The sequence below is a fragment of the Xiphophorus maculatus genome, chromosome 24, assembly GCF_002775205.1.
Source record: "Xiphophorus maculatus strain JP 163 A chromosome 24, X_maculatus-5.0-male, whole genome shotgun sequence".
NCBI classification, from domain to species: domain Eukaryota; kingdom Metazoa; phylum Chordata; class Actinopteri; order Cyprinodontiformes; family Poeciliidae; genus Xiphophorus; species Xiphophorus maculatus.
Window position 1 is genome coordinate 6,982,122 of NC_036466.1, and position 25,037 is coordinate 7,007,158.

General features: G+C 40.7%; 3 protein-coding genes across 6 annotated transcripts in view; all 3 read right to left on the minus strand.

Moving 5' to 3' along the window:
- LOC111607662 (NLR family CARD domain-containing protein 3-like) overlaps nucleotides 1-19,777 on the minus strand; it is a 30,467-nt gene extending 10,690 nt beyond the window's left edge. The window contains exons 1-13 of one of the 3 annotated variants that reach the window (XM_023329841.1): nucleotides 19,740-19,777; nucleotides 19,485-19,575; nucleotides 19,056-19,128; nucleotides 18,826-18,975; nucleotides 18,540-18,705; nucleotides 17,675-17,730; nucleotides 16,050-16,230; nucleotides 15,413-15,564; nucleotides 11,301-13,053; nucleotides 9,866-10,045; nucleotides 8,707-8,880; nucleotides 7,997-8,170; nucleotides 7,436-7,460 (exon numbers count right to left, since the gene is read on the minus strand). In XM_023329841.1, coding sequence (XP_023185609.1) covers nucleotides 7,436-7,460; nucleotides 7,997-8,170; nucleotides 8,707-8,880; nucleotides 9,866-10,045; nucleotides 11,301-13,053; nucleotides 15,413-15,564; nucleotides 16,050-16,165 — 2,574 coding nt within the window. In that variant the 5' untranslated portion in view covers nucleotides 16,166-16,230; nucleotides 17,675-17,730; nucleotides 18,540-18,705; ... (2 more) ...; nucleotides 19,485-19,575; nucleotides 19,740-19,777. The remainder of the gene's footprint in view (nucleotides 1-7,435; nucleotides 7,461-7,996; nucleotides 8,171-8,706; nucleotides 8,881-9,865; nucleotides 10,046-11,300; nucleotides 13,054-15,412; nucleotides 15,565-16,049; nucleotides 16,231-17,674; nucleotides 17,731-18,539; nucleotides 18,706-18,825; nucleotides 18,976-19,055; nucleotides 19,129-19,484; nucleotides 19,576-19,739) is intronic. The other 2 variants (XM_023329840.1, XM_023329842.1) reach the window with 2 other exon arrangements.
- On the minus strand, nucleotides 1,549-4,237 carry LOC111607668. Of its 2 annotated transcripts, none has more exons than XM_023329857.1 (5): nucleotides 4,130-4,237; nucleotides 3,783-4,045; nucleotides 2,581-2,847; nucleotides 2,087-2,239; nucleotides 1,549-2,008 (listed from the first exon to the last, which is right to left on the minus strand). In XM_023329857.1, the coding sequence occupies exons 2-5, from the start codon at nucleotides 4,030-4,032 to the stop codon at nucleotides 1,845-1,847; spliced, it is 834 nt and encodes a 277-aa protein (XP_023185625.1). In that variant the 5' UTR covers nucleotides 4,033-4,045; nucleotides 4,130-4,237; the 3' UTR covers nucleotides 1,549-1,844. The 2 variants fall into 2 exon arrangements, with proteins under 2 accessions (XP_023185625.1, XP_023185624.1); XM_023329856.1 differs by having other exon boundaries at nucleotides 2,581-2,874.
- Nucleotides 19,778-20,830: 1,053 nt separating the features above from the next.
- Nucleotides 20,831-24,686, minus strand: LOC102222504. Its single transcript, XM_023329855.1, has 5 exons — nucleotides 24,652-24,686; nucleotides 22,999-23,261; nucleotides 21,841-22,134; nucleotides 21,347-21,499; nucleotides 20,831-21,271 (listed from the first exon to the last, which is right to left on the minus strand). Exons 2-5 carry the CDS (start codon nucleotides 23,246-23,248, stop codon nucleotides 21,108-21,110), a joined length of 861 nt encoding a protein of 286 aa, XP_023185623.1. The 5' UTR covers nucleotides 23,249-23,261; nucleotides 24,652-24,686; the 3' UTR covers nucleotides 20,831-21,107.
- Nucleotides 24,687-25,037: the final 351 nt, after the last annotated feature.

Here is a 25,037-nt window from a genome sequence, read left to right on the forward strand (position 1 = left end):
ACATGTTCAACTCTGATTGGAGTCACTGGACTCATGTGACCTCCTGAAACCAACTGATAGAAAAGTACATCTAATAAGCTGGGAGCAGATTTAAAATCCCGCTAGAAAATAATGAAGGTTTTATTTGCATCCATCACTGTTAAGCGTTTCTCTTCTAAATATTGTTGACTTTAAAGTGAACCTAGTAGCAAAAAGACGTCGACATGCACAACATTTACCAACCTCTGTTGGTATGAACCAAGAATTACTCGCAGCCCGTTTCGCCTGCTGTGCTTTCCCTGCTCTCCGTGGGTGGACTGACCCTCCGTGGAAGCTGCGGGGACACATGTGACGCAACTAAACATTAACACACACACACACACTGCGTGGAGTCACAGTGAGAAAAACATGCAAAGTTTGCACAAAAACTAAATTACTAATGAAAAAAGAGAGAGAGAACAGAGAAGCTAACACCGTCGACACGTGTGGAGTCTTACCTTCACCAAATGATGGGAGGAACACTTTTTGGATTCCACTACTTCCTATGGGAGAGAAAGCGCAAAGCATCACGGGAGACGTAGTTCGTTTACCGCTAAACTGTAAAATAAATAGTTAACATTTACCTTTAATGCACTTCCTAAAGCAATAATGAAGCTTCAATCATCGTTAGAGCTAAATTAGGATTTTAACTATTTCACTACCATAGATGTGGTTAAAATCTATGGCCAGCAAACACAACAAAGGGAAGAAGTTTGTTATCAGATTTAAGAGTTACTACTAACAACATTACTTCCTGACGTTTTTTAGGAGGATTTCATCCAACAATATTTTACAAACGTACTTTCAGTAATGATTTAACTGCATTTGCAGTATTTTCATACTCTAATAATTCTTTCCTTTGTTTCAATTTCCTCCAAAATCCCCATCTTATCTTCTTCATTCATCTTTCACATCGTTTTTCTTCGCTGCCAGGATTACCTTTGTGAAAAAATGTCTTCATTCCTCAACGTATCTGTTATTTCCTAAATGCTTCACTACATTAAATTAAATAACCAGCACACCTTTTTTGACTTCATAAGAACCTGCACATCATTCTACATTATCAGATCTATTTCACTTATAGCCTTCCCACTAAATACTTTATTTTTACTTCAGACATGTTGAAGCAGTGCCAGGTCCTGAACATGAGAATCGTTCCCTAAAAAGAAATGCAGCTGATCTTCAGGAACGATTTTGGAAAGTTTCCTAAAATCTCTTTAAGAACTATATACATTTTTTAACTTGTCTAAGCAACCTACTTATTCAGTTTGCAAACTTCACCCTTTTCTCCTACAAATGCTCATTATGGTAAAACTTCACAACTGTTTTCATTTTGACTCCACACATTTTATTATTTGGAAACTGTATTCTGGCTTTTAATGCTTGATAATTCCTCTCTGATTCCAAACTTATGCATTTAAAATAAATAACATGGTATACTTAAATATTTCTGCTTTTAGCATTTGAGAGTTTATATTTTAGTTACACATTGAACATTAATATTTGAACTTTTTAAAGAAACACAGAACATTCCACAAAAACATTTATTATTAGTATTGTAACAATATTACATGTAAAACATGACGGAGAAACAGCAAAAGATGCGACATTTCTACATCTTTAGTGGAAGAAACGGAGCAGAAAATGAACCGAAGCTCACTAACTCCAACTCCATATTTCAGTCTCATAACTAAGATGGAGTTGAAGCTTTTATTGCTTCTGAAATAAATAAATGAACTGAGATAATCAGCGTTCCAGCTGACTGGAGGAGAACAATCAGAGAGCTGCTTTCCTTTCCAGCGTTTCTCCAGTCGGTTTTTCTGTCGTCACAGCAGAGGAAGTTCAGGAGCCTTGAGGAGCTGCTGAGCCACATCTGAACCCGTCAGCGCAAACAGCGTGACCCCTGAACTGTACGCCGCGGGGATGCTGACGTGAGCCGTCCTGGGCCCGTCCTCCAGCTCTTCCTCTAACATCATCCGCCTCACTTGACCTGGAGAAAAGAAAACCAGAATCAAACATGGAGGCTCAGAGGTCGGCGTCAGGTGGGTGAGGAAGGTCGCCGCCTCACCCTCGACGTCCAGCTGCCACCAGCGCGGGTCCGACTGAATCTGGGAGAGGTCGGACGGCGGACCGTCGGGCGTTAATCTCTGCAGAACGTCTTCCCGACGAACCAGCAGCACCGAATGGCTGCAGAGTCGCTGGTGAACTTCGACCTCACCGACTGAAAGAGAGAACAGAACCAAACTTCTTTATGTTCAGATGAAAGTAGATGACATAACAGAGATGCGCTCATCCCCTTCTTTCAATTCTGATACAGAAAAACAATTCTGATTTGACTTGAACCATTTAGAAACAAAAATCAAAGATAAACGTACTGAAATCCTATTTTATGTGACAACTCTGCGCCAGTACAGCTCACTTAAAGACACACCAACATGTAAAAACAACTTTCATTTGTTCAGTAAGTGCAATTAAGAGTAAAATAACCAATAACTAAACCAACAGGCTGACTGCTTTGGTACAATATGGTAAAATAAACCATAAATCTTCTGGCTTACACACCTACATCCAAAGGGTTGGTCATAAAAACGGCTCTGGGCGCCACTCCAAATATGAGCTGATGGTGCCAAGCGTCGGGCACCTCCTCGCCGTCGGGCACGGCCACCTGCATGTTCATGGTCGCCACGGGAACGGCGCCCTTCCTGATCCAGCGTGCGAGCCAGGTAACCAACCTGACGCGCCGCCGTGGATAAAGGTGGAAGAAGCGGCCGACGGCCTTCCTGCCGCTGGCCTCCTGAGCGCCTCGGATCAGCTCAGCGTGAGTCGCACCTGGACGAAGGTAAACATGACCGGTCGCTAACGGCAACAAGAAAAAAGATTCACACTACAGATTAATTCATGGAACATCTACATTATTTTTTAACTAATTCACTCCTTGTGTTTAGAACATTCAGAGTGATGTCAGGGCGGCCATCTTGGTTCGACTTATTTTGACTTTGAATTCAGATCTACATTAAAATATTAGGTTGAAGCTGTGACTTCTTTTCTATAGCAAGAATTGTAGTAATTTATTTAAAATTTCTACAGAAAAAATAAAATGTTTAAATGAGAAATGTGAAATTTTACTTTGGTATTAGTTTTACAGATGTTTTTTTAACCATCACCATCATATTAGAAGAACTCTAAAAATTCATTTAGTTTGTTTTAATGACAGAAATCATAACATGTTAATAACTACAAGCTTTTTTTTCCTCATTAAAACGACTTTCGCTTGTAATTTTATCAAGTACAATTTTGAATTTTTTTCAAATCCTATTATGAGGTCTTTCAGAAATAAAATTAAAAGACTATTCTTGTAACCCCAATCTAACTTCATCGTACAACTAACAGACAAATATCTCTTGTCATTGGACATTTTTTAAGAGAAAAAAACGAGAAACTCAATTAAGATCGGATGTCATATGAACAAAAATACTTCATCCAGATCCCTTCAAATTATTTACGAATTAAAACTTGCACATTTACATTCTACTCTCTGTACTCCAACACAATCAACAGCCTTCAGATACAAAAAATGATGAAAAGAAATAGATTTTCTGTCTTTACTTTGGCGCCCCAGGTAGCCCAGCGCCCCTACATGCGTCACTGCTATCCGTTCTAGTCTCAATAGAAATGAACAGCTGCACATTATTTCGCTGGCAAACATGTCAAAAACTATTCTTCACGCACCAACATCCCATAATATAAACATGGCCGCAGCTCACCTGCTTCGCTGCGGGACAGCAGGTAGTCTGGCAGCGGAGACTCGTTCCTCCTCAGGCGGGTCTGGACGCAGCGGTCAGCTTCTTCCGGCGCAACATCCACTCCGAGGGCCTTCAGGACGTCCACCACCGCTGTGGCCCCGCAGGCCGACGCTCCGATCTGCTGGGTCTGCCTCTCCAGAGCCTCCTGGATGGACCACAGCATGGCGGCAGCCGCCTCTTCCTCCTCCTGGTCCTCCGGCTCTGCCTCCATCCGAGCGCTCCACCTGCGGAGAAACGATCAACTTGCTCTAATTTTAAATAAAATTAAGCGCCACTGTTAGTTATAAAGCGAAAACAGCGCCACCTACTGTCGTTTCTGTAAAATATTTCAATCCGTTCGGCTTTTGCTCCGTTTCACTTGATATTTTTCTCCACTTTTTGCCAGAATGACAACCACCAGCTGACTACAACAACAATGCTCAGTGAGCATGCGCACTGTACACGGTAACATGCTCGTTACTTCTATTCCAAGAGAGAAGAGAAACAGCGCGGCCGCTAGCGCCCCTAGTGGTGTGAGGTCACAACTGCATCCTTACAGAAACATTTTCTACATCCAGGAATACTGATTTTATATTTCATTCATTAATTTAATCCGAGTTATATTTGATCTAAGGGCAGCTTGATAGTTTTGTTCAATAATCCACACAGTAAAAGTGTAAACTTTGTCCATTTTTTGGTAAATAATGAGATTTTTATGCACACTTACACTAAAACATTACATAAAAAGTCAATTAAAAGTGTAAACCCTGTATAAAAAAAGTGTCATTATTTACAAAATGACATTTCATGACAACATTTATAAAGAATCCTATGTCCTTTTTACGTGCACCCCTTCAAATAAAGTCTTACCAAATTTACTTCCTTGCAACTGTGATGGAGTGAAATGTGGTTATTTCAGAGGCTGGCTAGTCTGATTTGGCTGAAGCAGTGGTCAAATCCAACCAGCAGGGGGAGTCTTGCGCTAGCTATAGTGAAGAGCACCGGAACTTCCTCCTTAGTTAATAATAACCGTTGGAGCAGAAGCACCGTGTCCAGCTCTTTTATTAAAACACTCCCCTTCTTCAGGGCATTTACACAACCACATTGTTTTAAATAATATCACACCCTGGTTCACTTACACCTGCTTAGTTGTTTATGCTGTGGATTAATTTCACATTGAAACATTGTAAATAAAACATCAGCAAAACAAGAAGTGAACACTCACCTGATCCAGACGCTGCTCTTCTTCTTCTTCTTTTTTGGCGGTTGGCAAGCAACTTATTGATGTGCATTACCGCCATGAACTGGAATGGAGTGTGGATCGGGATGCTACATATATATTCCCCCAACACCCCCCAAAAAAGAAAAATAAAGAAACCTTATATCATTTCTATCAATTTCGTTTTCTTAAGATAATTTATTAAATAACAAATATATACAGACTCTGCTCTGCTGCTGCATGGAGTCTGAACCGGTTCTGATCCAAACCTGACTAGAGCTGACACACCTGAGGCTCCGCCCCCTGACCCAGCTGAGGCTCCGCCTCCTTCCAGGTGACAATAAACACCTTTATTTTCATGTTTTCCTTTGTATGAGTTAAGCTGTAAAACTTTAGGTCAGATTTGAACTTTTTCAGGTTTTTCTCAGTTTTCTGCTCATTTCCAACCAACATTTTATTGCAGGAAATCATTTCAGGAAGGAACCAGAAGATTCAGGAGTCTGGGAGATGTGACTGTAACCGACCTGAACACTGAGGCCCCAGAGCGCCCCCTGCAGGATCTGCTGCACCATTAACCAGACAGAAATGGCAGTTTTATACAAGTTATTATTCTAATTCAATAGCTGATTTAATTAATCGAGTTTTGATTGAAAAGATTGATTCTCATCTGTTTTATTATAAAACATCTTCAGTCTGAATACTGCAAAAATAAACTGCTGGCTAAATTAGTAGCTTAAAGCTGAAATCAACTTGAGATGTTTCTGCTTTTACTAATTTAAGCTGTGAAACTAAATGTGAAAACTTAAAATACAGCAAAAATGGCATGGAGGATTAAAATGAAGGTTTAGTTATTATATGTGTACACAGTCAGCTGCATAAAAATACACAAAGATTTTTTAAAAACTTTATTTGGTCGTTAAACATCCAGCAACCCACATTGCATTAGAAGAATTATGAAAATCAAACATGAACCAATCAGCACATTATCCCAATGATTCTCTGAGGTTTGAATAAATCAGTAAAATCACAGTAAAGAGCCTGAAGTTCTCTAGAAAACTCAAAACATGAAATATGGAGTTAAAAAAGTAAAAACCAAAACAAACTGAGAGAAATTAAAGCTGAGAATCAATGATGACGTAAAACTTCAAGATTTAGCTTTTACAATGAACATAAAATATATAAAATCTTTTTTTTTCCAGGTTCCACATGTTCCTGAAAACTGCTCTAAGATCAGAGTTTCTGTAGGACATCCAGTTCTAAACTGGTTAAACTGGTTTCTCTGATGGAAGCTGAAGTTTCTCTGCAGTTTCCAGTAAAGCATCTTTTTATCTGTGGAGCTTTGAGGAACATTTTCATGTCAGCAGAAGGAAGAAGCAGCAGAGAAAAGAGGTTTGAAGTGTCTTTCATGGCTTCAAAGCTGAACTGAAAATGATTCCCATGTTTCCATTCTCAGACCATTTCTGGTTCCAGGATGAAAATGAATCAGAGAGAAAAAAGATCAACTTTCCAGTTGAATCCAGTTCAGATCAAAACTCCATGAAGCCTCTAAATGGAGCCCAGTTTGAATTGGATCTTTATTGATCCAAAGAGACAAACAATATCAGACACTAAATGACAGACATGAGAAAATAAACGGGAGGAAAACCTTGGAGGTCAGAGGTCATCATCATGATCCAGTCAGAGTCTCTTTAGACTCAAACTGCTGCAGCTTCAACCTCTGAGGATCAGCAGGACACTGAGACCATTCTCTACTTCACAGAGATCAGAACCTGCAGAGAGAAGAAGGAAGGAGAGAGCAGATCAGTGAGTGTTTCCAGCCTCTCTCCAGCAGCAGTCAGTGACGCAGCACATCCACTAGATGGTTTCCAGGCTGCAGTCAGACTGATCTCAGAGCTGTGACCAAGATGAACCCGATCAGTTGTTTCCTGTTGAACTGAGAGAACAAACAGATCTGAGATCAGATCTGCTGCTGCCACAGTTTGATGGATGAGGACCACTGTCTCTAGACATGTTGGACGGCTGGACGCTGGAGTCCAGCTGGACTTCCTGGAGACATGGACACAGCAACAACACTCATCTTCACACCAACACAAACGCAGGAACACAGCAAGCTGCTGCTCCTCTGATTGGCTGATTGCTGTCTCTGTGTCCAATCAGGAAGCCTGAACCATTCTCCTCCCACTGAGAAGCTGCAGCTTTACTGGGAACACTGGATCTTTGCTTTGATGCTAACTGGGTTTAGTTCAATATGCTGACAGCAGCTGGACTCACTACAAACATTTACTTACTTTAAAGTCTTTACAAGATTCTTCAGCTGCTGAACATCCGAATCCTCCAGGTTGTTTCCTTCCAGGTCCAGTTCTGTCAGACGGGTCGGGTTGGACTTCAGAGTTGAGGCCAAATAATCACAGCTGATCTTTGACAAACTGCAGTACTGCAATCTGAATAAAGAATAAAAGATGTGAGCTGAAGCCAACAGGATGCAGGTTAACCAGTCCAACAGAACCAGTTAAAGATTCTCATCAATATTAATGCCAACAAGCTGCTGCTTCAATAAAGACCTGCTGACTTCAGAACCAGAACCAGAACCAGAACCTGGTACTGGGTCATGTTGTGTTGGAGGATTTTAGTCAGTAAAATCATTCCAGATTCTGATCAAAGTGTTGAAGCATCAATCATTGATTATTGATTTGTTCCTGTCAGATTCCAGGAATTCACTTTTCTAGACTGGGTTGAATGACCTTTGACCTGCTTCACATGAGGGGGATTTCTACACACTGGGGGTCCGAATGCTGTCCTGTTCTGACCTCAGATCAGCAGGTCCAACTCAGTTACACAGAGGGACTAAATTAAACTCTGGATCCAAGTCCAGGAACAAACTCAGAAAATATTTATTAGAACAGAAGAAATTAATTTGATTTATGATCAATTATATATAATTATTCACAGAAATATCAATAATTATATAATTACATACATCAATGTCTCCAGTCTGCAGCCATCAGTCTGTAGAAAACCACAGAGCTCCTTCACTCCAGAACCTTCCAGGTTGTTTCTGTACAGGTCCAGTTCTGTCAGATGGGTCGGTTTGGACTTCAGAGCTGAGAACAGAGAAGTCCAGCTGATCTCTGACAAACTGCAGCCCCTCAATCTGAATAAAGAATAAAAGATGTGAGCTGAAGCCAACAGGATGCAGGTTAACCAGTCCAACAGAACCAGTTAAAGATTCTCATCAATATTAATGCCAACAAGCTGCTGCTTCAATAAAGACCTGCTGACTTCAGAACCAGAACCAGAACCAGAACCTGGTACTGGGTCATGTTGTGTTGGAGGATTTTAGTCAGTAAAATCATTCCAGATTCTGATCAAAGTGTTGAAGCATCAATCATTGATTATTGATTTGTTCCTGTCAGATTCCAGGAATTCACTTTTCTAGACTGGGTTGAATGACCTTTGACCTGCTTCACATGAGGGGGATTTCTACACACTGGGGGTCCGAATGCTGTCCTGTTCTGACCTCAGATCAGCAGGTCCAACTCAGTTACACAGAGGGACTAAATTAAACTCTGGATCCAAGTCCAGGAACAAACTCAGAAAATATTTATTAGAACAGAAGAAATTAATTTGATTTATGATCAATTATATATAATTATTCACAGAATTATCAATAATTATATAATTACATACTTCAATGTCTTCAGTCTGCAGCCTTCAGTCTGTAGAAAACCACAGAGCTCCTTCAGTCCAGAATCTCCCAGCTTGGTTCTGATCAGCTCCAGTCCTGTCAGATGGGTCGGTTTGGACTTCAGAGCTGAGAACAGAGAAGTCCAGCTGGTCTCTGACAAACTGCAGTCAAACAAGCTGAATAAAGAATAAAAGATGTGAGCTGAAGCCAACAGGATGCAGGTTAAAACTGAAACATGAACAAATAAATAATAAAAATGTAGAAAATTAATTTCCCTGAATGTAAAAGAAACATGATGAACTGATTCTAACATCTGATCCAGTCAAACTGGTTTAAAGAGTCCAAACCAGCAGAACCAGAACATTTGATCAATAAAGAAACTCAAAGTTTTCTATCAGCCTGGATGAGTTGAGCTATTTCTGCTGGTTCCTGATCATCAGCTGGAGACCCGACTTGGTAACTGGATCAGAACCACTCAGTTTCTTCATTAATGGCCTTGGGTTCTTATTAAAGCTGCTGAAAGCCAATGGAGGCCATTATTTCCTAAGGAGACGTGACCTGATGAAGCATCATCACAGAGACGAGGCTCCAACCGACTGACAGCTGTCAGACCGAAGAGGACGGTTCCTCTCTGACCCGGCCCAACAGAACCACAGCTTCAGGACAAAGCTGAGGAACCTGCTGCTGCTGCAAACCTCACTTTCATTCATTTCATCTAGATTTGCTTTTCTACAATCAGTCATTTCTTAGATTTGGTCATTAATGATGATTTGAACTTGTCAGTGTTTGTGGCTCGACTCTGGAGGAACAACATTTCATTCTGGATGTAAAGATGAGAATCAGAAATGAGAAATAAAACAATCTGAATCTTTACCAAACCAAACTGAAACATCTCCATCATTAATTTACATCATTTGAATTATTTTACTCATTTTGTTCATCAGTAAAAAACATTTTAAAGTAAAAAACTGAAAAACAAAGTTCAATAATCTCAAAGTCTGAAATAAGAAAAAATAATATATATAAGGTAAAATTCTGTGAAATTATTCTGACATTTAAACAGGTTGTTTTAAAATAAAATATATTAGAATAAAAGCATTAATTAAACTAATGTTTAAAGTATAAATGAATGATTTTATTGTATAAATAAAGAAAACAAACCTCAGAATCTTCACTTTACTGACTGAACTCTCCAGGATCTCAACCAGACGCTTCAGATCAGAGTCTCCACCTTCATTTATGTAGATCTGATTTATTTCCAGTTCAGTCAGATCTGGGTTGGACTTCAGAGCCGAGGCCAAAACTTCACATTCAGCCTTTCGGAGCGAACAGCCACCAAGTCTGTGATTAGAGAAGAAATAAATTCAGTTCTAATGAAATCAATCTGGATCATAAACAGACTAAAATATGATAACAGTGATGTCATCATCTGATCAACATCTGATCTTCAATTTACTGAGTTTGACCCCACAGAGAATCTGTGCAGTTCCTGGTTAAAGTCCAGGTTCAGGTTCTGGTTCTGGTCCAGGCTTCATGTCCTCAGACCTTCAGCTGCAGTCAGATGTTGAAGATCTTCTATCATCTGTGAAGGAAAGTTCAGTTTTCTCTGCAGCATCTGATGGAGCTGCAGCATCAGAGCCTCAAAGGAGCTGAAGCAGCTGATGAAGAGGCTGACTGAGCTGATGAAGGAAACTACTGGAGATGATGGAGAGGAGGAGGAACTGCTCACAGCTCGGACTTGGACTAGACCGTGTGGCTCAGAGGAACAAAGGTTTGGATGTCAGAAGAAATTGTTGCTAAACTCTTAAAGAGCTGAAGACCAAAACAGAGCGTTTGGGTCCAGCAGCATTTTTCATGGTGAAGCAGTGAAAGTTCTCCAGTAACTAGAAGAGGCTGGGATGTCTAAAGAGTTGAAGCTCATGTCTCTCCAGGTCTTCATGGCTAACAGCTTCAACAAAAGCTGCAGATGAAGAGTTGATGAGGAAAATGGTTCCAGCTCTGGAAGCAGAGTTCTCAGAGCTTTGGGAGGATCTGACAGAAACTAGGACTTTTTCTGGAGCCAGACAACAATCACCACATTTTGCTCTCATTTACAAACTCAGAGGAAACTAGTGGGAGGAGGAAAAGTTGGTTCACTAAGTTTCTAACTGGTTTCCATGACAACAGCAGCAATTATTGGGGTTATTTTAAAGTGTCCATCAAACCTAAACAGTGATTTTATAAAAAAAGACAAAGATCCTAAAAGGAGTAGCGGCTCAATGAGTGAAGAGGAGTTTAAAGTGTAAAAGTCTCTCTGGCTGATTGGATCTTTCAGACAAAATAGATTTTTTTCTAGAGTTCAGGGTTTTCTATTCATTTAAACATGAAAACTGATAAAAAGATAAATATTTTTAAAATGATCAAAATGTCTAAAACCAGAAGCTGCAGCTGTCCTGGATGAGCTGAATGTTTAGATGGTTGAATGTCTGAAATAGTCCAGAGGATGAAGGAAGAAGTTAAAGACCAAAAACATCCAGAAGCAACTTGAAGAAGAAGAAGAAACAGGAGGACAATAGAGCTGAATCAGCATTCACACAATGAAAACATCTGGACTCACCGAGCCTTTCTGCAGTTCCTCACAGCTGGAACCAGTCTCTGTCGTCCATCTGATGATGTGTTGTACTTCTTCAGGTCCAACTCATCCAGAACCTCTGACATCTGCAGCATGAAGGCCAGCGCTGAACAGTCAGTCTCTGAGAGCTTCTTTCCTGAATCCAGCAGCCGTTGGATCTCCTGATAAAATGAGACGTCGTTCATCTCCACCAGACAGTAGAAGATGTTGATGCTTCTGTCAGGAGAGATTCTATCAGTGTTCATCTCCTTCAGGTTGGTGATGATTCTCTGGATGGTTTCTGGACTGTTCTCTGTCTGACCCAGCAGATCTTCTAAGAGTCTCTGGTTGGACTCCACAGTGAGACCATGAAGGAAGCGGACAAACAGGTCCAGGTGGCCATTTTTACTGCTGAGGGATTTCTCCATGACTTTCTCCATGAACTCATCTAGAGATGTTTCTCTGTATTTTTCTCCCAGAAACGTCTTGATCACCTCTGACTTCCTGCTGGTGAAACAGTGGAGCATGTAGACTGCAGCCAGAAACTCCTGGATGCTCAGATGAACAAAGGAGTAGACGGAGATGTTGCACGTCCCTCTCTCTCTTTTAAACATTTCAGTGAACACTCCTGAGAACAACGCAGCATCTTTGATGTTGATGCCGCACTTTTTGAGCTCTTCGTCATAGAAGATCAGGTTTCCCTCCAGCAGCTGCTCAAAAGCCAGTTTTCCTAGAGACTCAATCAGCTTCTTGTTCTCTGGACTCCAGATTGATCTTGTCTTTTTTCCTCCATCATACTTTTCCTTCTTGATTGCGAAGTTAACCTCCAGGAATGCTATGTACATCTCAGTCAGAGTCTTTGGCAGTTTTTCTCCCTCTCTGGTCTTCATCACATCCTCCAGAACTTTAGCAGTGATCCAGCAGAAAACTGGGATGTGACACATGATGTGGAGACTTTTTGATTTCTGGATGTGGGAGATGATCCTGCTGGCCTTCTCTTCATCATCTCTGAATCTCTTCCTGAAGTACTCCTCCTTCTGGGGGTCAGTGAACCCTCTGACCTCTGTTGCCATGTCGACACACTCAGCAGGGATCTGATTGGCTGCTGCAGGTCGTGTGGTTATCCAGAGGAGAGCAGAGGGAAGCAGTTTCCTCCTGATGAGGTTTGTCACCAGAACATCCACTGAGCTGGACTCTGTAACATCAGTCAGGATCGGATTGTTCTTGAAATCCAGAGTAAATCGACTTTCATCCAGACCATCAAAGATGAACAGAACCTGGAACGTTTCAAAGCTGCTGATTTCTTTGGTTTTAGAAAATAATTTATGAATCAGTCCTAATAAGCTGAACTTTTCTTCTTTCAACATATTCAGCTCTCTGAAAGTGAATGGAAATATGAAATCAATGTTCTGGTTGGTTTTGCCTTCAGCCCAGTCCAGAGTGAACTTCTGTGTTAACAGTGTTTTCCCAATGCCAGCCACTCCCATGGTCATCACTGTTCTGATTGGTTCATCTCTTCCAGGTGGGACTTTAAAGATGTCTTCTCTTCTGATTGTTTCTTGTTTCCTGGATGCTGTTTCAATGTGTCTGACCTCATGTTCCTGGTTGACCTCTCTAGTTAACCCCTCTGTGATGTGGAGCTCTGTGTAGATCTGGTTCAGAACGGTTTGATTTCCAGGTTCAGCGACGCCTTCAGAGAGACTCTGGAACTTCTTCTTCAGAGACGCTTTATGGTCACTCTGACACCGAATATAAAAATCTGAAGAAAGAGACAAAGACAGGAGAGGAGACACTTCAGCTGAACATAAGGAAGACAATAATTTTTTGATATTCTCAGAGACAATTTGTGCATCAGCTTTAATGGATGAGAAAAAAGTAAATCAATAAATAAAAAGCCCAAATTTTATAAAAACTCTGCATGGTAAGAATAACGAAAGTCACGACTTAAAGTTAAAGTTGCTGCTGTTGATTCATTGGGATGTAAAGTTTTATCTATCAAATCTATTTCAGCTCTCAGTGTTTGAAAAATATTAACACCATTAAAAAGCAACAAAAAACACCTTTCTCTAAACAAGTTTAAAATATAGAAAATCTATATGGAAATTGAAAAATATTCAAGAAATATGGACTTTAAACAAGCTTCTATATCTTCCTGAGACAATATCTGTATATTTTCATCTTATTTCAAGTTTACTGGGATATTTGCAGTCAAAACTACACAAAATACTTGGAATGAGAGTTGCAAAAATAGACATTAATTTAATAAACAACTGCATAGACCCATGTATCAAATTGTCCTCTTTGATGGCCTCTGAGGCCACTGCTGTTTTATCACAAAATTATGGCCAAATCAAACTAGTTCTGATGGAAACAACGTCCAGCAGAGGGAAAAGCTCCTGTTAGTTTAGGTTTTTATTGAGGTCTGAGTTGTGGTTCACCATCTAACTTCTCATTCATGGAATCAAACTCAGGAAACAGTTTGGATTTTACAGAGCTGAAGTTGGCTTCAGATTGAGCTTCCCATTCAGGAAATGGGTAAAGGGCCTTTACCCATTAGGGCCACCTACTGGTTGAGCATTTTCAATCTGCTTGAGTTTAAAAGCTGAAATACTTGCACTCTTAAAATATGGGCTACATTATTCTACACTAATAGCAGAAAACTTTAAACTATAGATTGTGATTAGTGAAAATTTGGCCATAAATCCAGGTAAAAACCAGGATCTGGCAGACAGGGGACAAGTTACTAGTTATCTCTCTGAGTTTTTAACTCTTCACTATAGCATGTAGTTATTGTTTCTAGTAATCTTTCTCCAGTTCACCTCTTGTGATTTCTGTGCCTCCATGGTCTAAGGATGCCTTGTTGGTCCCCAGATTCTCCTCCACTCCTCTGTTGTCTGCTGCAGCTCTGCTGTCCTCACATTCATCTGCCTGATTGTCTCCAAAACCATTTGGATCTCACAAACTATTCACTTCCTGAAGAAGCTTCTCTGTAACATAACTCCTTACTATATTCTACATTTACCATCATCTGCCAGGCTGAACCTCAACCACACCTTGAACCAGGGAGCTTTTCAGAGACTTCAGTGACCTCTGAGGTTACTCAAAGTCACTTTCTAATGGGCAGAAAGTGATTTAAACTCTGTGACAGAGTTTAAATCACTTTCTGCCTAGTGAAATCCACCATGTTCTCCCTTTTCATAGAGAGACATGGTGACCGTGGTCCAGATACATTAAAAGGGTTGAAATCAAACCTGTATTGAAGTTTCACAAATCAAAGCTTTAATGCAGCTTCGTTTAGGAAACAAAAAACTACAAACTTGGTTTTAGATATTCTGGCCTGAATAATCTGCACCATGATTGAAGTCTAGATATTTTACTTTTTGAAGTAGATCACATTAAAGATGCTCAAAGTAGCGAGAAATTATGTGGAATTGTCCTTTAGTCATTTCCCAAATTAGAAACTCCAATTTTCCAGCAGAACCTTAAAGGCCTGGTGTAATAACCAATAAAAGTAGAACAAAAATCATTTTCAGCAAGGTCAGATTAACCATATTGGCAGCTGGGCAATTTGCTGACCTATAACTTTTGCCACCTCTCTTTCTGTTTTATTATACACTTTATTTCTGTTATGCTAAACATAACATTAATATCAACCAAAACCCGATTGCTGCTCTCCTTAGCCATCCTCTCTGCTATTTCATTCCCCTTAACCTCATAATGTGCTGAAACACAAATAAAATTATCTGTAAGAATCATCAAATTGATTCTATGAAGTGTTTGTTTTATTTACAGCTGATGACATGTTATGCTGCAACATGACCCTTCAGAGTAAGAGTCTTCACTTAGAATTTTAAAGATGAACAAAACAAAAAGTCAAATTTGTACATTTATCTTGTGGCCATTTTTTTGAACAGGCTCAAATTAAATGAGGACTTTATTAAGCCCAGTTACCTGGACATCAGTTCCAGTTACACCAGCTGGAAAAACACAGATTCAGTTGAAACAACTGACCACAAAAAGACTTTTAAACCTTTAATTTCCAAATCTCAACTAAAGACGTGGATCTGGTTCCACAGAGACGATAGAAGGAAGCTCTGATTGGAGGAGTTCAGTCTCACCTGGAGCACAGCTGCTCTGATTGGCTGTCAGCCGTCCAGATCCTGTTCTGGGTCGTTTCCCACACTGGGGGCAGCTGGTACAGACCGGATCCATCAGAACATTCTGACTCAAAGCACAGCAGGATGGATGCTCCTCCTCACCAAAGCTGCTCCTGTGAAGACATTTCTTCATCACTGAAATAGTTCACTAGCAACAGGCTGGAGCTGAAGATGTTCATGAAGGTCCACAAAAAACAACGGACCAGAAACTGGGTCAGAACAGAACCTCAGAACATTGATGATTTCTGGTTTTAAGTACTTCATTGAATTATATTTGGTATCATGACTGATGCCAGTGTTCCCAGTCTTGAAGATGCTGGGTTTCACTGCTTCAGTGGGATTACAGACAATCTGAATTGTTGCTCTTCACAAGCTTGGTTGTTTTTGTTTCCATGCAACATTTTAATCCATATTAATTCATTCAGACCTTCATTCAAACTCTACTGATTTACTGACCAACATCCTTCATGTCCAACTTTAAATTAAGAAGTAAGAAAATTAAGTTACTGTTTATTAAAACACTGAGATCAACCAGTTAATATCATTTAGATTTTATCTCTATAAAGTCACATGAATCAGTTAGAAAATGGTTTCTTACTTTCTGTCTGATGGTTCAGGTTCATTACTGAAGTGTGGAGGACGATCTTTGGACCAGTCACTCCTCATAGATGGACTGATGGATCCTGGAGGTTCTGCTCTGTCCTGATCTTTCATCTTCTGGCCTTTTGGAGAGAGAAACCAGAACCAGTCAGTCCAGTGATCCGGTTCCAGTAACTGTCCTGTGAAGCAGAAAGCTGGTTCCCATCATGTGTTCAGAGGATCAGAGTGAATCATTTGAATGAATGAGTGAACATTTCCTATGAACTAGTGAACTTATTTAGCTCCCAGTGGACTTGAACGCATCATGACTCTATTGTAGCTCTGTATGGAGGGAGTCAGTGAGCAGAAGGTTCTGAGGGAGCAGCAGCTCAGGTCGGGTCCACAGCTCTCCTCCAGACAGAACCGGGTCCAGCTGGGATCTCAGCAACATGTCAGCCTCTGTGTGCAGCTCAGCAGGATTTCCTCTCAGCTCAAGAGACACAAAGCAGCTTTCAGGGACCACAGCATCCAGCTGAGGTACCAGCTGGACCCACTGCAAGGAATCATGGGTAAACAGCTGCTTCAATAGGGGGATGAAGCCCCCAAACACTCAGCGAGGCCTGAAACATATTTAGTCTATTGATCTGATTGACCTTCAAAATAAAGAGATACATTAATGCAACTCTTTTAGTTAGAAACTAGTTTGTTACAACTGATCTAAAATGTTTGTGAAATTATTTATTTTATTATTATTGCTCCATTTAAAAGTATTGTTATTTTTAGGGTTGAACCGACTGCAGTTTTCTGGCTGATCGATTCCGATTTTGCAGATACTGATTGCTAAACACAGCAACCTTTCAGGTAAGAGTCAGTCTGGATCTGGATGCATTTTTCCAGCAGAGCTTTGAGAGACAAAGAGTTTCTTCCTGCTGAAAGGAGCAACAAGAGGAAAACCTGGAAAAAGATCAAACTCAGTGAGGAGGAAGAGAGGAAATCTGTGGACGGCTTAAAGCCGGTTCTGATCCACAGACAAGAGAAACATCAGTTTCTGCTGAACCCCAGACTGATGAGGGACGGAGTGATGTGATTCACTTCCTGCTGATTTCAACAAGCAGAGAAACTAGTTTACAATGTTTTAGTTCTGCTTTTTAGGTTAAAACACCAGAGAGAGTCGCTGCAGCAAGAACTGATGGACTGTAAAAGTTACATTAAGTTCTCAGTTTATTTAGATTAAACCTGAAAAGTTAATTATTGCTCCACACAAACAGATCAGCTTTAGATGCTGCTGTCATGGTAGATCATAGCTGATCATTCACCAGGTTAACTGCGCAGTAACTGAGCTGTGTGTTTATAGTGTGTTCAATATTTCTCTTTTTGTTCCTTATAGTCGCATAATGTAACCTCACTTAGCATCACTTTATAAGCAGCAACGTCTCACAATAAAGTTTTTCATTTGATCTAATTCCTTTCTAGATCAGGCCTTCAATAAAGTAAACAGAGCGCTGCTGCGGGGACCAGGCCCTATGAGAGCCGAGCGACCCAGGCCGAGGTGACTGAGGCCCCGGGAAGCCTCGGTGGGTTCATCGGTTAGAAAGGCTCCAGAGAGCCGAGAGACACGGAGGGACCCGGAGCGGCAACACTTACCTCTAGTAACAAGTCAGCAAGTTATTTCCATCCTGCAGCTCAAAATGGAGGCTGATCTGAAGGAGACCAAAGTTGGTTTCAATTTCTATTTCCACAGGAAGTCACGTAACTTGTGTTTTCCTCTAGAGCCAAAGTTTGATTCATCTGAATAAACATTAATAGTTCAGTTAGATTTAACAGAGTGAAAAAACTAGAGTGAAGATGGAAAAGCTTCAGTATTTCTGTTTTGCTGTTAGTGAAGCAGATCTGAAGCTGAGCAGCTTTTTTCATGGATTCAGCAGAAAACCAGCAGAACAAACTGCAGTTTAACAGGCGTTTGATGGAGGATTATGAGCGCTCACTGCCCTCTGGTGGTGAACTATCGCAACTACAGATATTCCTCTTCATATTAATTGCAGTTTATTTGATCTCATTTTCACTTTTATCAGGCCAAATCAAATCAGCTTACATTAATGTTAAATAAGAATCACTGCAGGGTTAGTACATGGAAAATAAAACTTATTCTATAAAAATCCTCCAAAAACGATTCACTGTGGGAAATTTTGAGACTCAAGGCCTGAAAAAATATAAATAATAAAAATGTGTTTGGAATAAAATTCAATCACCTGCGATAAGAGCATCAAGCAGGATGAAAGGGGCTAATAGAGGAAAATTAAATATAAAAAGTTAATAAAGTTTAAATTATTAGTACTTAATATTACTTAGTTAATTGCAGTCTTTTGTAGAACTGAATTAATCTGTAAATAAATGTATTACACATACAATATTATGCTGCTGTTGTTAATGTCATTTAAATACTTTTATCTGTTTTTAAAGACTGTCTACAGAAATAAGAAAAGATCCGCCGTCAGATCGTCCATCATACCTGCAGAGACGATACGGGTCAGAACCTCCTGAGGTTTGATCCCACAATAAGAAACTGGAATCGACTCCACCTGCTGCCAGCGGCGCCTCGGGTCCGACTACGACCAAACCGACGTGGTGGTCCTTACAGAACTGAGCCAGGATGCTGTGGTTGCTCACCGACACCTCTGCAGAAACGCAACAGAAAGCTACAGATGCTCACCTCTGTTTTTCAATTCTGTCAAGTGACTTCAGCTAAAATACATCCTATGTTGAGCAGTTAGCAGGTCCAACAGCCCCTCAGGTACCAGAGTTGCTGATCTTGCCGCAGCTGGCGGTTCCTGCGTTTCCGGGAGCCACCAGAACCTGCTGGACCCGGGGCGACTGGGCCAGCTTCCAGGCCAGCGCGTGTTCCCGTCCCCCGCCTCCTACCACCAGAACCCGCTCCGCCATCGCAACTGGAACCACAAGAGATTCGACTTGAAGGAGGATTTCCTCTCACCGTGTGAAGCCACCGTGTAATTATGCAAGCGCTGACCTTTAGCAGGAAGAGCCGTGACCTTTTCCAGGGGATGGAGGTCCGATGAAATCGTAGAGATCAAACCAATGAGCTGGAAGAAAAACGAAACTGGACTTTTAACACAATTGGCATTGATGTGGAGCCCCAGATTACTGCAGAAACAGAGTAAAGATAAACGGGCCAATCTCTGGGATAACAGAGAGTCCAGTGTTGGACCCTGGCTGAACATGTTCAACTCTGATTGGAGTCACTGGGCTCATGTGACCTCCTGAAACCAACTGAGAGAAAAGTACATATAATAAGCTGGGAGCAGATTTAAAATGCCGCTAGAAAATAATGAAGGCTTTATTTGCATCCATCACTTTTAAGCGTTTCTCTTCTAAATATTGTTGACTTTAAAGTGAATCTAGCAGCAAAAAGACGTCGACATGCACAACATTTACCAACCTCTGTTGGTATGAACCAAGAATTACTCGCAGCCCGTTTCGCCTGCTGTGCTTTCCCCGCTCTCCGTGGGTGGACTGACCCTCCGTGGAAGCTGCGGGGACACATGTGACGTCACGCAACTAAACATTAACACACACACACACTGCGTGGAGTCACAGTGAGAAAAACATGCAAAGTTTGCACAAAAACTAAATTACTAACGAAAAAAGAGAGAGAACACAGAAGCTAAAACCGTCGACACGTGTGGAGTCTTACCTTCACCAAATGATGGGAGGAACACTTTTTGGATTCCACTACTTCCTATGGGAGAGAAAGCGCAAAGCATCACGGGAGACGTAGTTCGTTTACCTCTGAGCTAAACTGTAAAATAAATAGTTAACATTTACCTTTAATACACTTTCTAAAGCAATAATGAAGCTTCAATCATCGTTAGAGCTAAAATAGGATTTTAACTATTTCACTACCATAGATGTGGTTAAAATCTATGGCCAGCAAACAACAAACGGAAGAAGTTTATCAGATTTAAGAGTTACTACTAACAACATTACTTCTTGAAGTTTTTTAGGAGGATTTCATCCAACAATATTTTACAAACGTACTTTCAGTAATGATTTAACTGCATTTGCAGTATTTTCATACTCTAATAATTCTTTCCTTTGTTTCAATTTCCTCCAAAATCCCCATCTTATCTTCTTCATTCATCTTTCACATCGTTTTTCTTCGCTGCCAGGATTACCTTTGTGAAAAAATGTCTTCATTCCTCAACGTATCTGTTATTTCCTAAATGCTTCACTACATTAAATTAAATAACCAGCACACCTTTTTTGACTTCATAAGAACCTGCACATCATTCTACATTATCAGATCTATTTCACTTATAGCCTTCACACTAAATACTTTATTTTTACTTCAGACATGTTGAAGCAGTGCCGGGTCCTGAACATGAGAATCGTTCCCTAAAAAGAAATGCAGCTGATCTTCAGGAACGATTTTGGAAAGTTTCCTAAAATCTCTTTAAGAACTATATACATTTTTTAACTTGTATAAGCAACCTACTTATTCAGTTTGCAAACTTCCCCCTTTTCTCCTACAAATGCTCATTATGGTAAAACTTCACAACTGTTTTCATTTTGACTCCACACATTTTATTATTTGGAAACTGTATTCTGGCTTTTAGTGCTTGATAATTCCTCTCTGATTCCAAACTTATACATTTAAAATAAATAACATGGTATACTTAAATATTTCTGCTTTTAGCATTTGAGAGTTTATATTTTAGTTACACATTGAACATTAATATTTGAACTTTTTAAAGAAACACAGAACATTCCACAAAAACATTTATTATTAGTATTGTAACAATATTACATGTAAAACATGATGGAGAAACAGCAAAAGATGCGACATTTCTACATCTTTAGTGGAAAAAACGACGCAGAAAATGAACCGAAGCTCACTAACTCCAACTCCATATTTCAGTCTCATAACTAAGATGGAGTTGAAGCTTTTATTGCTTCTGAAATAAATAAATGAACTGAGATAATCAGCGTTCCAGCTGACTGGAGGAGAACAATCAGAGAGCTGCTTTCCTTTCCAGCGTTTCTCCAGTCGGTTTTTCCGTCGTCACAGCAGAGGAAGTTCAGGAGCCTTGAGGAGCTGCTGAGCCACGTCTGAACCCGTCAGCGCAAACAGCGTGACCCCTGAACTGTACGCCGCGGGGATGCTGACGTGAGCCGTCCTGGGCCCGTCCTCCAGCTCTTCCTCTAACATCATCCGCCTCACTTGACCTGGAGAAAAGAAAACCAGAATCAAACCAGGCTCAGAGGTCGGCGTCAGGTGGGTGAGGAAGGTCGCCGCCTCACCCTCGACGTCCAGCTTCCACCAGCGCGGGTCCGACTGAATCTGGGAGAGGTCGGTCGGCGGACCGTCGGGCGTTAATCTCTGCAGAACGTCTTCCCGACGAACCAGCAGCACCGACTGGCTGCAGAGTCGCTGATGAACTTCGACCTCACCGACTGAAAGAGAGAACAGAACCAAACTTCTTTATGTTCAGATGAAAGTAGATGACAAAACAGAGATGCGCTCATCCCCTTCTTTCAATTCTGATACAGAAAAACAATTCTGATTTGACTTGAACCATTTAGAAACAAAAATCAGAGATAAACGTACTGAAATCCTATTTTATGTGACAACTCTGCGCCAGTACAGCTCACTTAAAGACACACCAGCATGTAAAAACAATTTTCATTTGTTCAGTAAGTGCAATTAGGAGTAAAATAACCAATAACTAAACCAACAGGTTGACTGCTTTGGTACAATATTGTAAAATAAACCATAAATCTTCTGGCTTACACACCTACATCCAAAGGGTTGGTCATAAAAACGGCTCTGGGCGCCACTCCAAATATGAGCTGATGGTGCCAAGCGTCGGGCACCTCCTCGCCGTCGGGCACGGCCACCTGCATGTTCATGGTCGCCACGGGAACGACGCCCTTCCTGATCCAGCGTGCGAGCCAGGAAACCAACCTGACGCGCCGCCGTGGATAAAGGTGGAAGAAGCGGCCGACGGCCTTCCCGCCGCTGGCCTCCTGAGCACCTCGGATCAGCTGAACGTGAGTCGCACCTGGACGAAGGTAAACATGACCGGTCGCTAACGGCAACAAGAAAAAAGATTCACACTACAGATTAATTCATGGAACATCTACATTATTTTTTAACTAATTCACTCCTTGTGTTTAGAACATGCAGAGTGATGTCAGGGCGGCCATCTTGGTTTGACTTATTTTGACTTTGAATTCAGATCTACATTAAAATATTAGGTTGAAGCTGTGACTTCTTTTCTATAGCAAGAATTGTAGTAATTTCTTTAAAATTTCTACAGAAAAAATAAAATGTTTAAATGAGAAATGTGAAATTTTACTTTGGTATTAGTTTTACAGATGTTTTTTTACCCATCACCATCATATCAGAAGAACTCTAAAAATTCATTTAGTTTGTTTTAATGACAGAAATCATAACATGTTAATAACTACAAGCTTTTTTTCCTAATTAAAACGACTTTCGCTTGTAATTTTATCAAGTACAATTTTGAATTTTTTTCAAATACTATTATGAGGACTTTCAGAAATAAAATTAAAAGACTATTCTTGTAACCCCACTCTAACTTCATCGTACAACTAACAGACAAATATCTCTTGTCATTGGACATTTTTTAAGAGAAAAAAACGAGAAACTCAATTAAGATCGGATGTCATATGAACAAAAATACTTCATCCAGATCCCTTCAAATTATTTACAAATTAAAACTTGCAGATTTACATTCTACTCTCTGTACTCTAACACAATCAACAGCTTTTAAATACAGAAAATTATGACCAAAAATACATTTTCTGTCACTGCTATCCGTTCTAGTCTCAATAGAAATGAACAGCTGCACATTATTTCGCTGGCAAACATGTCAAAAACTATTCTTCACGCACCAACATCCCATAATATAAACTTGGCCGCAGCTCACCTGCTTCGCTGCGGGACAGCAGGTAGTCTGGCAGCGGAGACTCGTTCCTCCTCAGGCGGGTCTGGACGCAGCGGTCAGCTTCTTCCGGCGCAACATCCACTCCGAGGTCCTTCAGGACGTCCACCACCGCTGTGGCCCCGCAGGCCGACGCTCCGATCTGCTGGGTTTGCCTCTCCAGAGCCTCCTGGATGGACCACAGCATGGCGGCAGCCGCCTCTTCCTCCTCCTGGTCCTCCGGCTCTGCCTCCATCCGAGCGCTCCACCTGCGGAGAAATGATCAACTTGCTCTAATTTAAAATAAAATTAAGCGCCACTGTTAGTTATAAAGCGAAAACAGCGACACCTACTGTCGTTTCTGTAAAATATTTCAATCCGTTCGGCTTTTGCTCCGTTTCACTTGATATTTTTCTCCACTTTTCGCCAGAATGACAACCACCAGCTGACTACAACAACAATGCTCAGTGAGCATGCGCACTGTACACGGTAACATGCTCGCTACTTCTATTCCAAGAGAGAAGAGAAACAGCGCGGCCGCTAGCGCCCCTAGTGGTGTGAGGTCACAACTGCATCCTTACAGAAACATTTTCTACATCCAGGAATACTGATTTTATATTTCATTCATTAATTTAATCCGAGTTATATTTGATCTAAGGGCAGCTTGATAGTTTTGTTCAATAATCCACACAGTAAAAGTGTAAACTTTGTCCATTTTTTGGTAAATAATGAGATTTTTATGCACACTTACACTAAAACATTACATAAAAAGTCAATTAAAAGTGTAAACCCTGTATAAAAAAAGTGTCATTTCATGACAACATTTGATAAAGAATCCTATGTCCTTTTTACGTACAACCTTCAAATAAAGTCTTACCAAATTTACTTCCTTGCAACTACATTGTTTTAAATAATATCACACCCTGGTTCACTTACACCTGCTTAGTTGTTTATGCTGTGGATTAATTTCACATTGAAACATTGTAAATAAAACATCAGGAAAACAAGAAGAAGTGAACACTCACCTGATCCAGACTCTGCTGCTGCTGCTGCATGGAGTCTGAACCGGTTCTGATCCAAACCTGACTAGAGCTGACACACCTGAGGCTCCGCCCCCGGACCCAGCTGAGGCTCTAATAAACTTTAATAAAATAGCCAAAGCTGCACCAAGTTTCTGCTCAGCAACACAATAAACCACTAATAATAGTTTCTGCTTGTTCTAATCCTCAGCGCTCACGTAGCAGAGCTCACTTCATTTAAGCCTCCTGCCTCTGACTCCCCAGAGGATCCATCACTCTGCGTCTCTGAGGTCTGAGTCCGGGTCCAGAAAATTATCTTTACACCCATCTGGCCCCCCGGCACTGCAGAACAGGACATTACCTGTCCAGATCGCTACCAAAACATTTACAAAAAAACAGAAATATAAAATACAGCGGACCTAATTCAAACCTAATTCAACATTTATAAAGAATCCTATGTCCTTTTTTCTTGCACCCCTTCAAATAAAGTCTTACCAAATTTACTTCCTTGCAACCACATTGTTTTAAATAATATCACACCCTGGTTCACTTACACCTGCTTAGTTGTTTATGCTGTGGATTAATTTCACATTGAAACATTGTAAATAAAACATCAGCAAAACAAGAAGTGAACACTCACCAGATCCAGACGCTGCTCTTCTTCTTCTTCTTCTTTTTTCTTCTTCTTCTTCTTTTCCTTTTTTATGGCGGTTGGCAAACAACTTTTAGATGTGCATTACCGCCATCTACTGGAATGGAGTGTGGATCGGGATGCTACATATATTTTTCCCCAAACCCCCAAAAAAGGAAAAATAAAGAAACCTTATATCCTTTCTATCAATTTCGTTTTCTTAAGATAATTTATTAAATAACAAAAATATACAGACTCTGCTCTGCTGCTGCATGGAGTCTGAACCGGTTCTGATCCAAACCTGACTAGAGCTGACACACCTGAAGCTCCGCCCCCTGACACACCTGAGGCTCCGCCTCCTTCCAGGTGACAATAAACACCTTTATTTTCATGTT